The 12,500-nt window shown below is 39.8% G+C and overlaps 1 protein-coding gene across 7 annotated transcripts in view; it reads left to right on the forward strand.

Annotated features, from left to right (window-relative positions):
* LOC122627723 (teneurin-a) overlaps window positions 1-12,500 on the forward strand; it is a 473,567-nt gene that overhangs the window by 385,220 nt on the left and 75,847 nt on the right. Inside the window, exon 1 of one of the 7 annotated variants that reach the window (XM_043809112.1) lies at window positions 6,348-7,962. The exons of the other annotated variants lie outside the window; for them this stretch is intronic. Within the exon in view, the coding sequence (XP_043665047.1) occupies window positions 7,907-7,962 (56 nt within the window). The 5' untranslated portion in view covers window positions 6,348-7,906. Of the gene's footprint in view, window positions 1-6,347; window positions 7,963-12,500 lie in introns of those variants that run through there. 7 annotated transcript variants of the gene reach the window in all.

The raw sequence follows: 12,500 nt of genomic DNA on the forward strand, positions 1-12,500 counted from the left end.
TAGCTACTGGATACGTTTGATTTAAATATTTCAAGGTGGAGGAAACGATATTTGATCGTAGAACGTGATGTATCGCGTGGAATGCCGTCGTATATGCACCGTTTGGCGAGCTTCGCGAGAATCGCGTCGCCTAGATTAAACGCGAATGCATTCCCTACTGTAGTCGTTCTCTCTTTCTCTCTCTCTCTCTCTCTCTCTCTCTCTCTCTCTCTGTCTGTCTGTATGTCTCTCTCTCCCATTTTTGGTAGTCTCTATAAAAAACCGATGAAAGGAATGCGTGTCGCGTTAATATTATTTGCGAGAAAACTGTCAATTTCACTACTAATGTGATACCTTCGTTTGAACTTAAATCTCTCCATGATTATCGTCTATAACTTATAACCTTTTTCATTCATAAAAACAAATAGTTACGTTTTGTTCGTAAAAAGCTTCTTAGTTATCGACGAATCAACATGATATTATTGTCAATAATTTTTATATTGTTTCGCAAGCTTTCTCTCCGATTCATTCGCAATAAATTTGTGGAATGAATTGTCAGAAAGAAGAGAAAAATCGTTTCAACCAATTCGATCTTCTTCGGCAAATATTTACAATTTAATTTGGAGAAAAATAAGAAATAAGAGAGATAAAGAGAGATAGACAGACAGATAGATAGACACAGAGAAAGAGAGAGAGAGAGAGACATATAAGGTCAAAGAGAATAAATTTGCAAGCATCGTCTTACCTAAATCCAAGCTGTCTCTATCTCTCTCTCTCTCTCTCTCTCTCTCTCTCTCTCTCTCTCTCTCTCTCTCTCTCTCTCTCTTTCTCTCGAGTCGCATTCGCAAAGGAGTAGCGCGATCTCGCGATGCGCGAGATCTCGTGCGGCACGAAAGGCAAAGCACGGCAGTAATACGGTGCACGTGCACCCCTCAAACGCAGAAACTCGCAGTAAAGCCCTTCCTCTCGAAGAATTTGTAGCTCGTAGATCTCGGAAAGCGCGCGCGGTCTTCCGCATATACGCAGGCCACGAGACGATCGTGTTTGAAAGAGCGGAGAAGTGCCTATTGAGAATGAGAGAGATAGATAACAGACAGAAGGAAGTAGAGTGTTTATGTCACGAACCAACGAACGAACGAACGAACGAACGAATCAACGAACGAACGAACGAACGAATGAATGAATGAATGAACGAACGAAGCCATCCAGGATATCTGTAAACATCGGAAGAATGCTATCGTCGTCGTTCTCCTGCTGTTATTGCTGCTGCTACAGCTACTACTACTGCTGCTGCTGCTGCTGCTGCTGCTGCTATTCCACGTCATCGTGATCTCACAAAGCAGACCAGGGCTAAAAGGGAGATGAGAGAGAACGATAAGAATTACGGAGAAAAAGGAAAGAAATAAATTCAAAGGAGGGCCGACCTTTCGTTGTATGACGCATTGCGTCTGAAGTAGCCCTCCTGACGGTGTTCTTTTCTCCAATACAACGATGGCGATATATATATATATATATATTTATATATTTATTCATACGTGTGGCTGTACGTGTATGAGTTGGCAAGGAAGGAAAGTAGGAAGGAAGGAAGGAAGGAAGGAAGGAAGGAAGGAAGGAAGGATCAGACTTCTCGTGAAGCACAGCAGGCAGCGACGTTTTCTGTTTAAACGACATCAAAGGACCTGTCGCGAATTTTCTCCTCCGGGCTCTCGCGTGTGGACATGCCTTCGGTCCTCCTCTTCCTCCTCCTTTCTCCTTCTTCTTCTCTCCCTTCTACTATACTACGTTCCTTCTATCCATCCATCCATCCATCCATCTATCCATCCATCCTTCTTCCTTCCTTCCTTCCTTCCTTCCTTCCTTCCTTCCTTCCTTCCTATGCGTACATTTATGAGAACTCGCTGTTGGGACATGAGAGAGACAGAGAGAGAGAGAGAGAGAGAGAGAGAGAGAGAGAGAGAGAGAGAAAGAGAGAGCGAAAGAGAGAGCGAAAGAGAGTGAACGTTCCAAAGGGTAGTTCCAGAGTTCCAGTAGCCCGAAGAGTTTGGCCCATCAAAGAATGGTTGAACGTCGCCGCCACTGGCTTGGTTGCCTCTCCACAAGACTAGGTACTAAAAGGGTAAGCGTTCTCTATAGTTAGAGAGAGAGAGAGAGAGAGAGAGAGAGATTTTAGGGTATATTCTTGCTGTAGACGAAGAGAGAAAGGTAGAAAGGGGATAAAACAACTTCTCCATACATCTTCTACCCTTTCTCTTCCTTCGTGATAGGCGAAGACCAAAGTAAGCTGTATTTTCGAGTACTGTCTGTGAATTCGTATATCTATGTGTGTGCGTGTGCACGCGCGTGTGTATGTGTGTAGGGTAGATAAGTGTATCAACGGTAGCCGACGCGACGTATCGAGGATATAATTAAACTTCCTTCCGATCGCTCTCGTGGGCTGCATACGAGCGCCAGAAGGGTAGTTTCGAGAGAGCTCGAGTGCTTCTATGATTTCTTGGCAATAAGAGGGACGCGCGCTGGTTACGTGCGATCTGCTGTCCCGTAGAAAGTTACTTACTGCTTTTCGAGTTCGTTCTCTTTATCACTCTCACTTTCACTTTCTCTCTATCACTCTTTCTCTCTCTCTCTCTCTCTCTTTCTATCTCTATCTATCTATATATCTATCTATCTATCTATCTCTTTCTTTCCCTCCCTCTCTCTCTCTCTCTATCTCTTCCACTCGTACTATCTCCCTTTCGTGAATTAGAAGACGAGAATGAGTGGAAAAGTAGAGTTAAGTTGATACGAAAGTCATGTACGTTTTCTATTATATTTTTATTATTTCCTCAAACAGTTATATACTATATTATATATTTATTTTACGGATAAACTTTATATATCGACAATTTATTGTTATAAAATTAGTTTTTATTTTTATCGTTGAGTTATCCATGCTCATTCATATTAATTTAAATCTTTTATTTATTCGATGAAAATTATACCGAATTACGAATTTTTTGAACCAGATAAAAATTCACTTAAATTCACAAAAAAAAATTTCCGCTCTCGGTCAAGTTCTAGTTTGATAGAAAGAAAGAATAGATACTTGATCTGATTCCACAGACCCTTTTTTTACGAGCGATCACGAATCCACGTCGAAATCGTAGATGCATCTGCTTCGGTGTTGAGCTTAAATTCCATTAGGTTAAATAAGTTAAACTCTACGTAGTGGCCGTTTCGACGGGCGTGGACGTACAAATAGGATGGTAGAAAAGAAGAACGAGAGTTCTTTGATCTTATCCAGAATTCACAAGCCGAGCCCGAGCTTGTACAAACCACTTGCCTCGATTGCAGACGATTATCATGAAAAAAGCTGCCGATTTTTCTGCTTAATTGAGAATAAAAAATATGATCATTTTTTAAATAAAACGATTCAGAATGAAACGTTTAATAAATTGGTAATAAGAAATACGATAGAATAATTTCGAAAATAAAACGATTTCGACAAAATGTTTAATTAAAATTGTTATATATACGTACATACATATATATATATATATATATATATATATATATACACATACTGTAATAATAATAATGATATATATATATATATATATCATCGTTATTATTTTTATTATATCTCATATACATACTTATAGCATATTTTATATCTTATAATCGGCACATTAATATTTATTTAAATTTAAGATACTTATAGGCTCACCCTGTATAAATAATCGAAAATTTTCCGCTACATTTAAAATACGACCAAGAGGAGGATTCATCGTAACGCGTTCTAGACGATTTAACGTGAGCGGGAAGTCGATGATAGAAAAGTTCATTTGTGACGTGGAATGTCGTTCTCACGTAACGCACGTGCGGCTAGCCCCTTTAAAGTCGCGTCGGCTTTCCCCAAAAGACGCGGCTGGAAAGCGATGTGTACGCGTCGTACGCTCGCTTACCCTGTGACCACGAACATCTCTCTCTCTCGCTCTCTCTTTCTACGCGTTTCGAATAGTTCTTCTTTCTACGAAACACTTGGCTAAGCTGTGCTTCCAGCTTGCAAACTAATTTTTCCCTCAAAAATTCCAACCATTTTCTATCCTCTTCCCTTGACGACCCTTCTTGAAAAGCTATTAGAGAGAAAGAGAGAGGGAGAAAAATGTGTTTGTCACTTTCATTCTCTTAAATTGAAAAAGAAAAGAAATGCAAAAAAAAAAAAAAGATTTAATGTAACGTCGTCGAGTTTTGGTGTTTCTCTTTGAAAAAGAAAAAAAAAACAAAGGAAAAGAAAAGAAAAAGAATATGCGAGTATCAGTACATTTTTCTCGGTATATATTTTCAGAATTACAAATAGAAACGTGGTTTCCCGTAATCTACCACCGCATCTTTCACCTTGCATTTGCATCTATACGTGTTTCGAAAGACGCAAGCGCACTATGGGAGTTTACCACATGCACATATTTTACTAGTACTTATGTACGTTGCTGAGTTGCGTGAAAAGCTCTTCGTTGGGTGCATATATTTTTCAACGAGTATCCGTTTACACGTGCTGTTAAAATATCGTTGAATTCAGACAATTTGATGTCAGTACGTTCGTACGTTTTTAATGAGTTCATTAGGTTATCATTTTTCTCTCTTTCTCTTTCTCCGTCTCCCTTGTTATACATTTTCGTATAACAATTCGTAGGAGAAAAATTTGTACATTATATATCTATGTACCTGTTGCTGGTTGCTTGAGATCGATAAGAGATCGAAATAAAATAGTCCTTTCGTTCGGTCTATCGACATTTTTTTTCTCCATCGCTCGTTTATCTCCTTCACGACAATATATCCTTTGACTTTTATAGAAAAATACCGCGAGAACACGGTAAAGGAGCTTGGGCTTTTAACGTACAAAGCATATTTTCTGCGGAGAAAAATATGTATTGCCTTCGAACGGGCGAAGCCTGTATGTAGTACACAACATATACCAAGATTCCTTTGTTTTAAACAAAGAACAAAAGAAAAGAAAAATAAAGGGAAAGAAAACACCTCGATGACTCATTCCTTCGTGAAAAAAACGTTGATTGAGATCAAACTCGATCCTCGATAACTTCGATTAGTTATAGTTCAATCGTTCGAAACGCTTTTCCGTGCTACTAGTCAACAAGTTTTGTAGAAACGGATAAACGTATGTTCGAACGAAAATAATTGGACTCAAACGATTTCTCTTTCACGAAACACAATTCGAGGAATGGCAAAAAAAAAAGAAAAAAATAAAAACACTAGGATCGCCGAGAAATAATGTCAGTAACGAGTCCTCAACAATTGCTTCGTGCAAATCGTATATTCTATCTTCGGAATTCCACTCCACGGTCCATTGCTTTAATTGATTTCAAACTTCAAATACGTTTATATTTCCCCAAATAATCAAAAAACAAACGCGGTTTGAATGTATCGTCGTATAACACGATTTCCTTTGAATTAGAAAATAAAAATAAGAGAGGAATGGAAAATAAAATGAAACAAAATATTAAATTAACACTTCGACCGTTTCAAAGGAGAGCTACCATAGAGTCAAACACTTCCACGAGCAACATGCGATTTACGAACGTTTCTACGCGATGATAGAAAAAACAAAAGAAAAACAGAAAAAGGGAAGAAAAAAAGATGGAAGAAAACGAAGAGCGAGTAAAACAAAAAAGAGAGAAAAGGGAGCGGGGGTAAAAAAAAAAAAGCAAGTAAAAACGAAAAGAAAACTCACAAGCTCTTTTAAAAGAGTATCTCGTAAATACAGTACAGTTTTCTCGACGCGCAACAGGGAAATCAAGGATGTGTGAGTGTTCGTCTGACAGGCAACGTCGATATTGGAAGGGGTGAGTTTTTAGTTGTCGCGGCCTCCGCTAGTCGGCGCTCGCTCTCGAGGGTTGCATAGCCGTGGGCAAAGGGAGAAGGAAGAAAGGTAGGTAGGTAGGTAGGTAGATAGGTAGGTAGATAGAGATAGAAAGCCGTAGAGCCGTAGAGGGTAGTAGTAGGATCCGATCCGGTAGGCAAGGGTCGGCGTCTGCGCGTGCGTCCTAAGTGCGCGCGCGCGCTTCTACAGAGCACCGTGGTGGGGACGCTCAGTGTCAGTTCGTGCCGGGCGTTGCGGCGCAGTCAGTGGCCCCTTCAGTCTTTGATCCGCAACTGTCGCGGGTGTGTGCGCGACGTTACTCGAAAGGCCGACGTTAACTCTGAACGACAGAAAAGTGTTAGAGTGAGAGAAGGAGAAAGATAGAGAGATAGAAAGAGAGAGAGAGAGAGCGAGAGAAAGAGAGAGAGAAAGAAAGAAGACCGAAATAGAGAAGTTCAGCAGCTTCCAAAGAAAATTTCCATTATTTATTATCGTCGATTCATGGTGCGGAGACCTACTTTTTTTATCACTTTATCCTTTTTAAAGGTTGAAATATATAGTTGGAGATAGGTAGATAGATAGAGAGAGAGAGAGAGAGAGAGAAATAAATGTGCTTTGAGTGACTTGGAATGGTCCCTCCTTGTTTTGAAATTCTTCGTGATAAGGAAGATAAGATCGACGTGTTTCGCCAATTTTAATCATCGATCTTTTTCTTGGTGGATGTTAACGGAGAAGAGATAATTGATCGTCCCAATTATTCGAAAGTCATTTTTCGGTTAATACGTGAAATTGTTCTTAGGATTTATCCAAGTTCCGTCGAGTGATCGATAGCAGTCTCTGTGAGAGTGAATCGAAATTGAGTGTGTCAAAGTTTTTTTCATCATCGACGTTCGTGTTACGACGCAAAGTTGAGGAATTCGATATAAAGGATATTGTCGCGTTAGCAAAATTATTGATAATATTAATAATAACAATAATAATAGTAATAATAATAATAATAATATTGATACGAAGAGAATAGAAAGAAGAGAAAAGGAGGAAACCAAGACTCAAGATTCTCCAGTTTAAACTTACGAAGGAATTCCGAGGAAATAAAGGCGTCCCTACGGAAGAAGGGACAGTGCTCGCGGCGGGGAGTTGAACTTTCTCGCTCTGTGTTGACAGATCGATAGGAAAGTTTGCTTACGCGAATTTCCGCGTCGTGTCCGTCGCCGTACAAACTCTGTGTCTCGGTCTCTCATCTGTGTACGCGTTTTACTATCTTGTTTTTCTCGTTAACAACAACGTCGTGTTTAGGGGCGAATACACGAATATCCTTAGAAAGAGAATCTTGAAAGTATCCGAAAGACGATTGAAAGATTATCGTAAAAAAAAGAAGAAGAAGAGAAAGAAGAAGAAGAAGAAGAAGAAGGAGAAGGAGGAGGAAAGTAGGAGTGATAGAAGAAGATCAAAGAGGTAGCGAAAGCAGCAACGACGGTGATAGATGCCAATCGCAGCAGCCAATCGGAAAATCTGACGGCTCGTCGTCGAGCCGGTCATAGTCGAGGCAGTCTGTCGTTCTCGTTGCCATCGCGCGAATATCTAGTAGAATATAGAAATCGAAAGGAGGATAAGAAACATAAAGATCAGGAGAAACATTATCAACAACAACAACAACAACAGCATCAACATCAATACCAGCAACGTAATCAACGACTCAGCGAAGATCACCGGGGCTCTTCTTGCCCCAGACTCGTCGAGGAGAGTCGAGGGAAGTGTGCAACGGTGAAGGGTAACGGTGGATTTGGTGATTACTCCGCTGCCGGAGAGTTTGAAGTCTGGGGTGAAGAACGCGTTGCGACGGATGGTGGTGGTGTTGTTGTAGGGGGAGGGGGTGGTGGAGGGGTGTCGTCGACGACGACGACGGCGAAACCGCCTTCGCGGCAGCAACGATGCGAAGGCGGTTCTGCCCTGAGACCGTTGCTCCACGTCGCTCATTGTGAGCTTCATTCGCCACGCGAGGCCGAGCTCCTCAGGTTGGATCACCTCGAGGCGCTCGAGCACAAGTCCTCGCTCGAACACGACGCCTACTCGATGATGGATAATTTTCACAGCCCGGTACCACCGCCGTTACCACGACGTCACGTCCGGTAAGATTACACCACCAGTTATAACACCATATTATATATTCGTTTGTAATATCAATGCTTACTTCCGCGTCTACAATCTTCTTCCCCCGAATAGATACTCACGTTTTATAGACTCGTCCGATATCATCTCCTTCTATTTCCTATTTATCTTTAAATTGCCATGATTTTTTACAATTACTTTCATCACTGCCGATCATTCCGGGAAAGAATAAAGAATGTATTCAACTTTTTCTGACGAAAGTCGCTTTAAATGCGATTGAATCTTCGAAGGATTTCTTTAAGAAATAAATAAAGAAAGAAAGAAATGAAAGAAAAGGAAAAGGAAAATACGAGAACAATATTTGTTCTTTCTTTTCTATTCTTTATAGGCACGCTCGCCATTAAATTCGAATTCGATGCATTTCGAACACGCAAACTAGTTCAAGCTGAGCGACATCGAGTGACACCGGATGCGTGTGTGACTAGTACCTACCTACCTACCTACTACCTACATACCTCCCAAAATCATTGATCGGTTTGCTCGCACGGAAATTCGAACAAAAGGGAACTTTTCTATGTTTTCAAATTTCTGCTCTCGTAATCTCAACTCTTCGTATTTTAAGACACGATCGTCCGTAGATTGAGAAAAAGAAAGAATGTAAGTAATTTCAAATCCGTTAACTTGCGTTAATAATTCTCCTAAATATTACCATAAATATCGTCTAATACACCTATGAACGATGCATATATTCCAACGATAATCTTCCTTCAAGAGGGCTATCAATTATTTTCACGTTCTACCGTCGCTGCCGGCGGCTCATTTCGAAAGCACTAATTAGAGCATCTAAAGCGCGTTAGTGGTTAGCTTCCTTATATCGTTCCTTCCTCGTCTCTCATTTACAAAGATCTTGAAAGAGAAAATGATCTAGAAAAGTGAAGAGAAGAGAGGGAGACAGAGAAAGAGAGAGAGAGAGAGAGAAAGAGAAAGACAAATAAACACGAATTTACTTTTAAGTAGATTCAGGAAAATAATGAATTCCATCTATATAAAGTAGCAAGATAATTTTAACGAATCCAACAATATAATTCAAACATATCGATATCTTCATGACTATCGCATCGAACGTTGATTGATTTTGATGTGTTCTCGAACGAGCGAGGATCGTCATTAGCCCCATCCCTCGAGCGTGAAGCTTCGAATCGAGCTCCACTTGGAAGCATAGAAGTACTTACCTATATCGGTTCTCTTGAAGCTGCCAAGTCTCTCTCTCTCTCTCTCTCTCTCTCTCTCTCTTTTTCTCTTCTACGCATATACACCCTACTTATATATATATATATATATATATATATATATATATATATACACGCGGGTGCACGGAAACGATTGCGTTCCTCGTCTCTCGCAGATGCACACACACCGAAGGTTCGCCTTCCCTTTATGCTCGATAATCTAAAGTGCCAAACAGAGCGGCGCGTATTCCGACACTGCAAACACGAAACATCCGATGCAATCTGTGCGCTTCTACGTTCGCTTGGAACGCAATGGCAGTAACAGCAACAGCACCAGTAGCTGTAGCAATAGCAGCAGTAGCAATCACATTGCCCACAGCAGTTGCAGTTGCAACACAGCAAGGTAGATGCATTCGTAGCGTGCTCATCATGCGTCTCAAGAGCAACCGGCGTGTATATCTAAGATGATCGATGCTCACGCATCGAGGACACCACTGTACATGAGGTCGTTACATAATCTAATTCCAGACGGAGAGAATGATTTGTTGATTTAACTAAACAAGGAAATTGAGATTGTTTTTGTTCCGATCTTCTCAGTATCTTTACTCGTTTATCGAAATACAATGTAAATTAATATTTAATTAACTATTTGTGATTTGCATCAAAATTTTTGTTATATACGTATTATTTCTTATTTATAGATGATAAGATCGTTTAATTATGACTTTATCCAAGATGAATACATACCGTAAATCGCTCGAAAGAATATTAATCGACAATAATTAATGAAAATTATTTATTTTGCAATATAATGATATAAAAAATTTTATAGGAAGATAGAGTAAACTCATTCTGAAATGCTGGAAATTTCGAAATACGTCGAATGGCAGTAATAAATTTTACCGAAGACGGCGACTGCTGCTGCCACGTCAACGACGAAGACGACGTTGGAGGCACATCCTCCTCCTCCTCCTCCTCCTCTTCCTCCTCCTCCTCCTCCTCCTCCTCTTCCGCCTCTTCCTCCTCCAACTTCTCTTGGCGCACGTCGCGAGAGCGCAAGACGATCGATATGCACGCACCATGCGAAACGTGTACGTGAGAAAGGGCAAAACCAGTCCCGGTATGAGTTTACCAGTAACGTATCGTACGAGAGACGAACGTAGTGACACGAGAGTATCTTATAAGATGTATAAGAAACGATGAGTTAAGAGTAGAGCGAAGAGAATAAAAAAAAAAGTGAGAAAAATAAGAAAAGACGAGTACGAGTAAAAACGAGACAAGCAGTCAAGGCCAGCTTCACGTTTCGTGGTGAACGAAACATACCCCCTGGCTATGCATCACCCTGTCCTAAAGCTACCCCCTTACTGACAACGGTCCATCTCTCTCTCTCTCTCTCTCTCTCTCTCTCTCTCTCTCTCTCTCTCTCTCTCTCTCTCTCTCTATCCTTTTCTCTGTATTGTACTATATTCACGTAAATCTCTCTACACAATCTTCTTCTTTCACTTGTCATTTCATTTTCTTTCATTCCATTCTTTTCTCCCTTTTTTCTTCATCATTCACATACTACCGTGCCAGAATAGATTATGTTTTTGATACATCTTAATCACCGATCAGATGATGCTCAAATTGTTTCGAAAGAATTCTTTTTTTCCTAACAACATAATATTCGATTATCATAATTGATCGTATAAAAAAAAATGACCGTTGAATTTGAAAGATATTTGCTAAAGAAGAAAGAGAGAGAAAGACATCGAGGAAAAATAGAAATCTTTGTTTTCATAAAAACTGATACGTTTTTGATTTCCCTTAAAAATTGCGAAGGAAAAAAATCATAAATATGTTCATCGTTACGTACGTACGATTTTTGTTCAGATATTTCGTCGAATTCGAGTCGAATTCGTAATCGAATGATATAGAAAGAGAGAGGAGAAGGAAAAGAAAGAGAAAAAAAATAGAGGACGCAAGAAAAAAGGAGAAAAAAGAGAAAAAAAAAAGGAAAAAGGAAAAAGAAAAAAGAAAAAGAAAAGAGATGGATACTTTTCGCCATAAGAATACGCCGGGTTCGGGCCAAAGGGAGAAAATTTTCTCCGGGCAGAAGATAAGAGCTTTACATTCCGCGTTACGGCCAGGACGGATGAGCGATGATACGATTTCTCTTACCTCAGAAATATTCCACTTGCCTAGGAATATTGGTACACCGATGATATTTCTCAGCTTCTGTAAAAGGGGCCAAAAGGGATAGGGAAACGACGATGGTGGTAGCTTTCGAAGCGTCTAACAAAACGTGCCACGTTGCCTCAAGTTATGGAATCGTTTTTTAAAAAACCGACTAACCGACTGGGCTCTCTGGATCAAAGCTTTTTTTTTTCGTTTTTTTTATCGACGATGCCAATAACGACGGATTAAACACTTCGCAATGGCAGTGCAAACGAAGTTTACTTATTTTATAAGACCTCGGTTTATAATTGAAAAGAAAAAAAAAAAAGAAATAGAAAAGAAAATAACGATTTATTCGTTACTGCAATGATAAGTAAATGAATGCTACGTCGAGTTATCACTTTTTAAAAGAAATCAATGCCGACTAAATAAATGTTTAAAAAATAAAACATAATTTTCATTGAATAGATGCTTCTTGATTTTCGACTTTAGTTCACTCGCATATTTCGAAGTTCTTCCATTCGAAATTATCTCGTAGCGAAATTCCAATTTCTCTCTCTCTCTCTCTCTCTCTCTCTCCCTCACTCTCTTTCTCTCTCGCATTCACTCGATGGCTTTTAAGTTTAATACAGTCGCGTGCGTCGAACTTTCCGTAACTCGTTACCATAATCGCGTTGAATCTGACGCGAGCGACGTGCGAAACTCTTCCGGCCGATTGCCCGCGGAGAGAGCTGCTGGAGTCTCTCTCTCTCTCTCTCTCTCTCTCTCTCTCTTTCTCTCCCTTCTCTTTTTCTCTTGTCGTTTCGAAAACGAGTCATAATTATAATCATAACATCTTCTAACATCTTCTCATTCTAAAATTGCAGTCTCGAAGCATGTAAGATCGTCGACTTCGTGAAATTTTTCGATCTTGAGAGAAAAACCGACTATTGATTATATGAAAATAATTTATTCAAAAATTCTCCAAGAATATCCCTCTCTCTCTCTCCTTTTCTTTCTATCTCTCTTTCTTTCAATTTTAAAAAAGCATCGTAAAAATGATGTGTCTCATCGAGTTAGCAAACGTCTGACCCCTTTTACGCATCAAGCATATCGCAAGTTCGTTCTTGTAAGAATAAGAAATGAGAGAAATGTAGTAGACAAAATCTCTCGTAGATCTAGAAAGGGAGAAA

The sequence above is a fragment of the Vespula pensylvanica genome, chromosome 3 (genome assembly GCF_014466175.1).
Source record: "Vespula pensylvanica isolate Volc-1 chromosome 3, ASM1446617v1, whole genome shotgun sequence".
Taxonomy (NCBI): Eukaryota; Metazoa; Arthropoda; class Insecta; order Hymenoptera; family Vespidae; genus Vespula; species Vespula pensylvanica.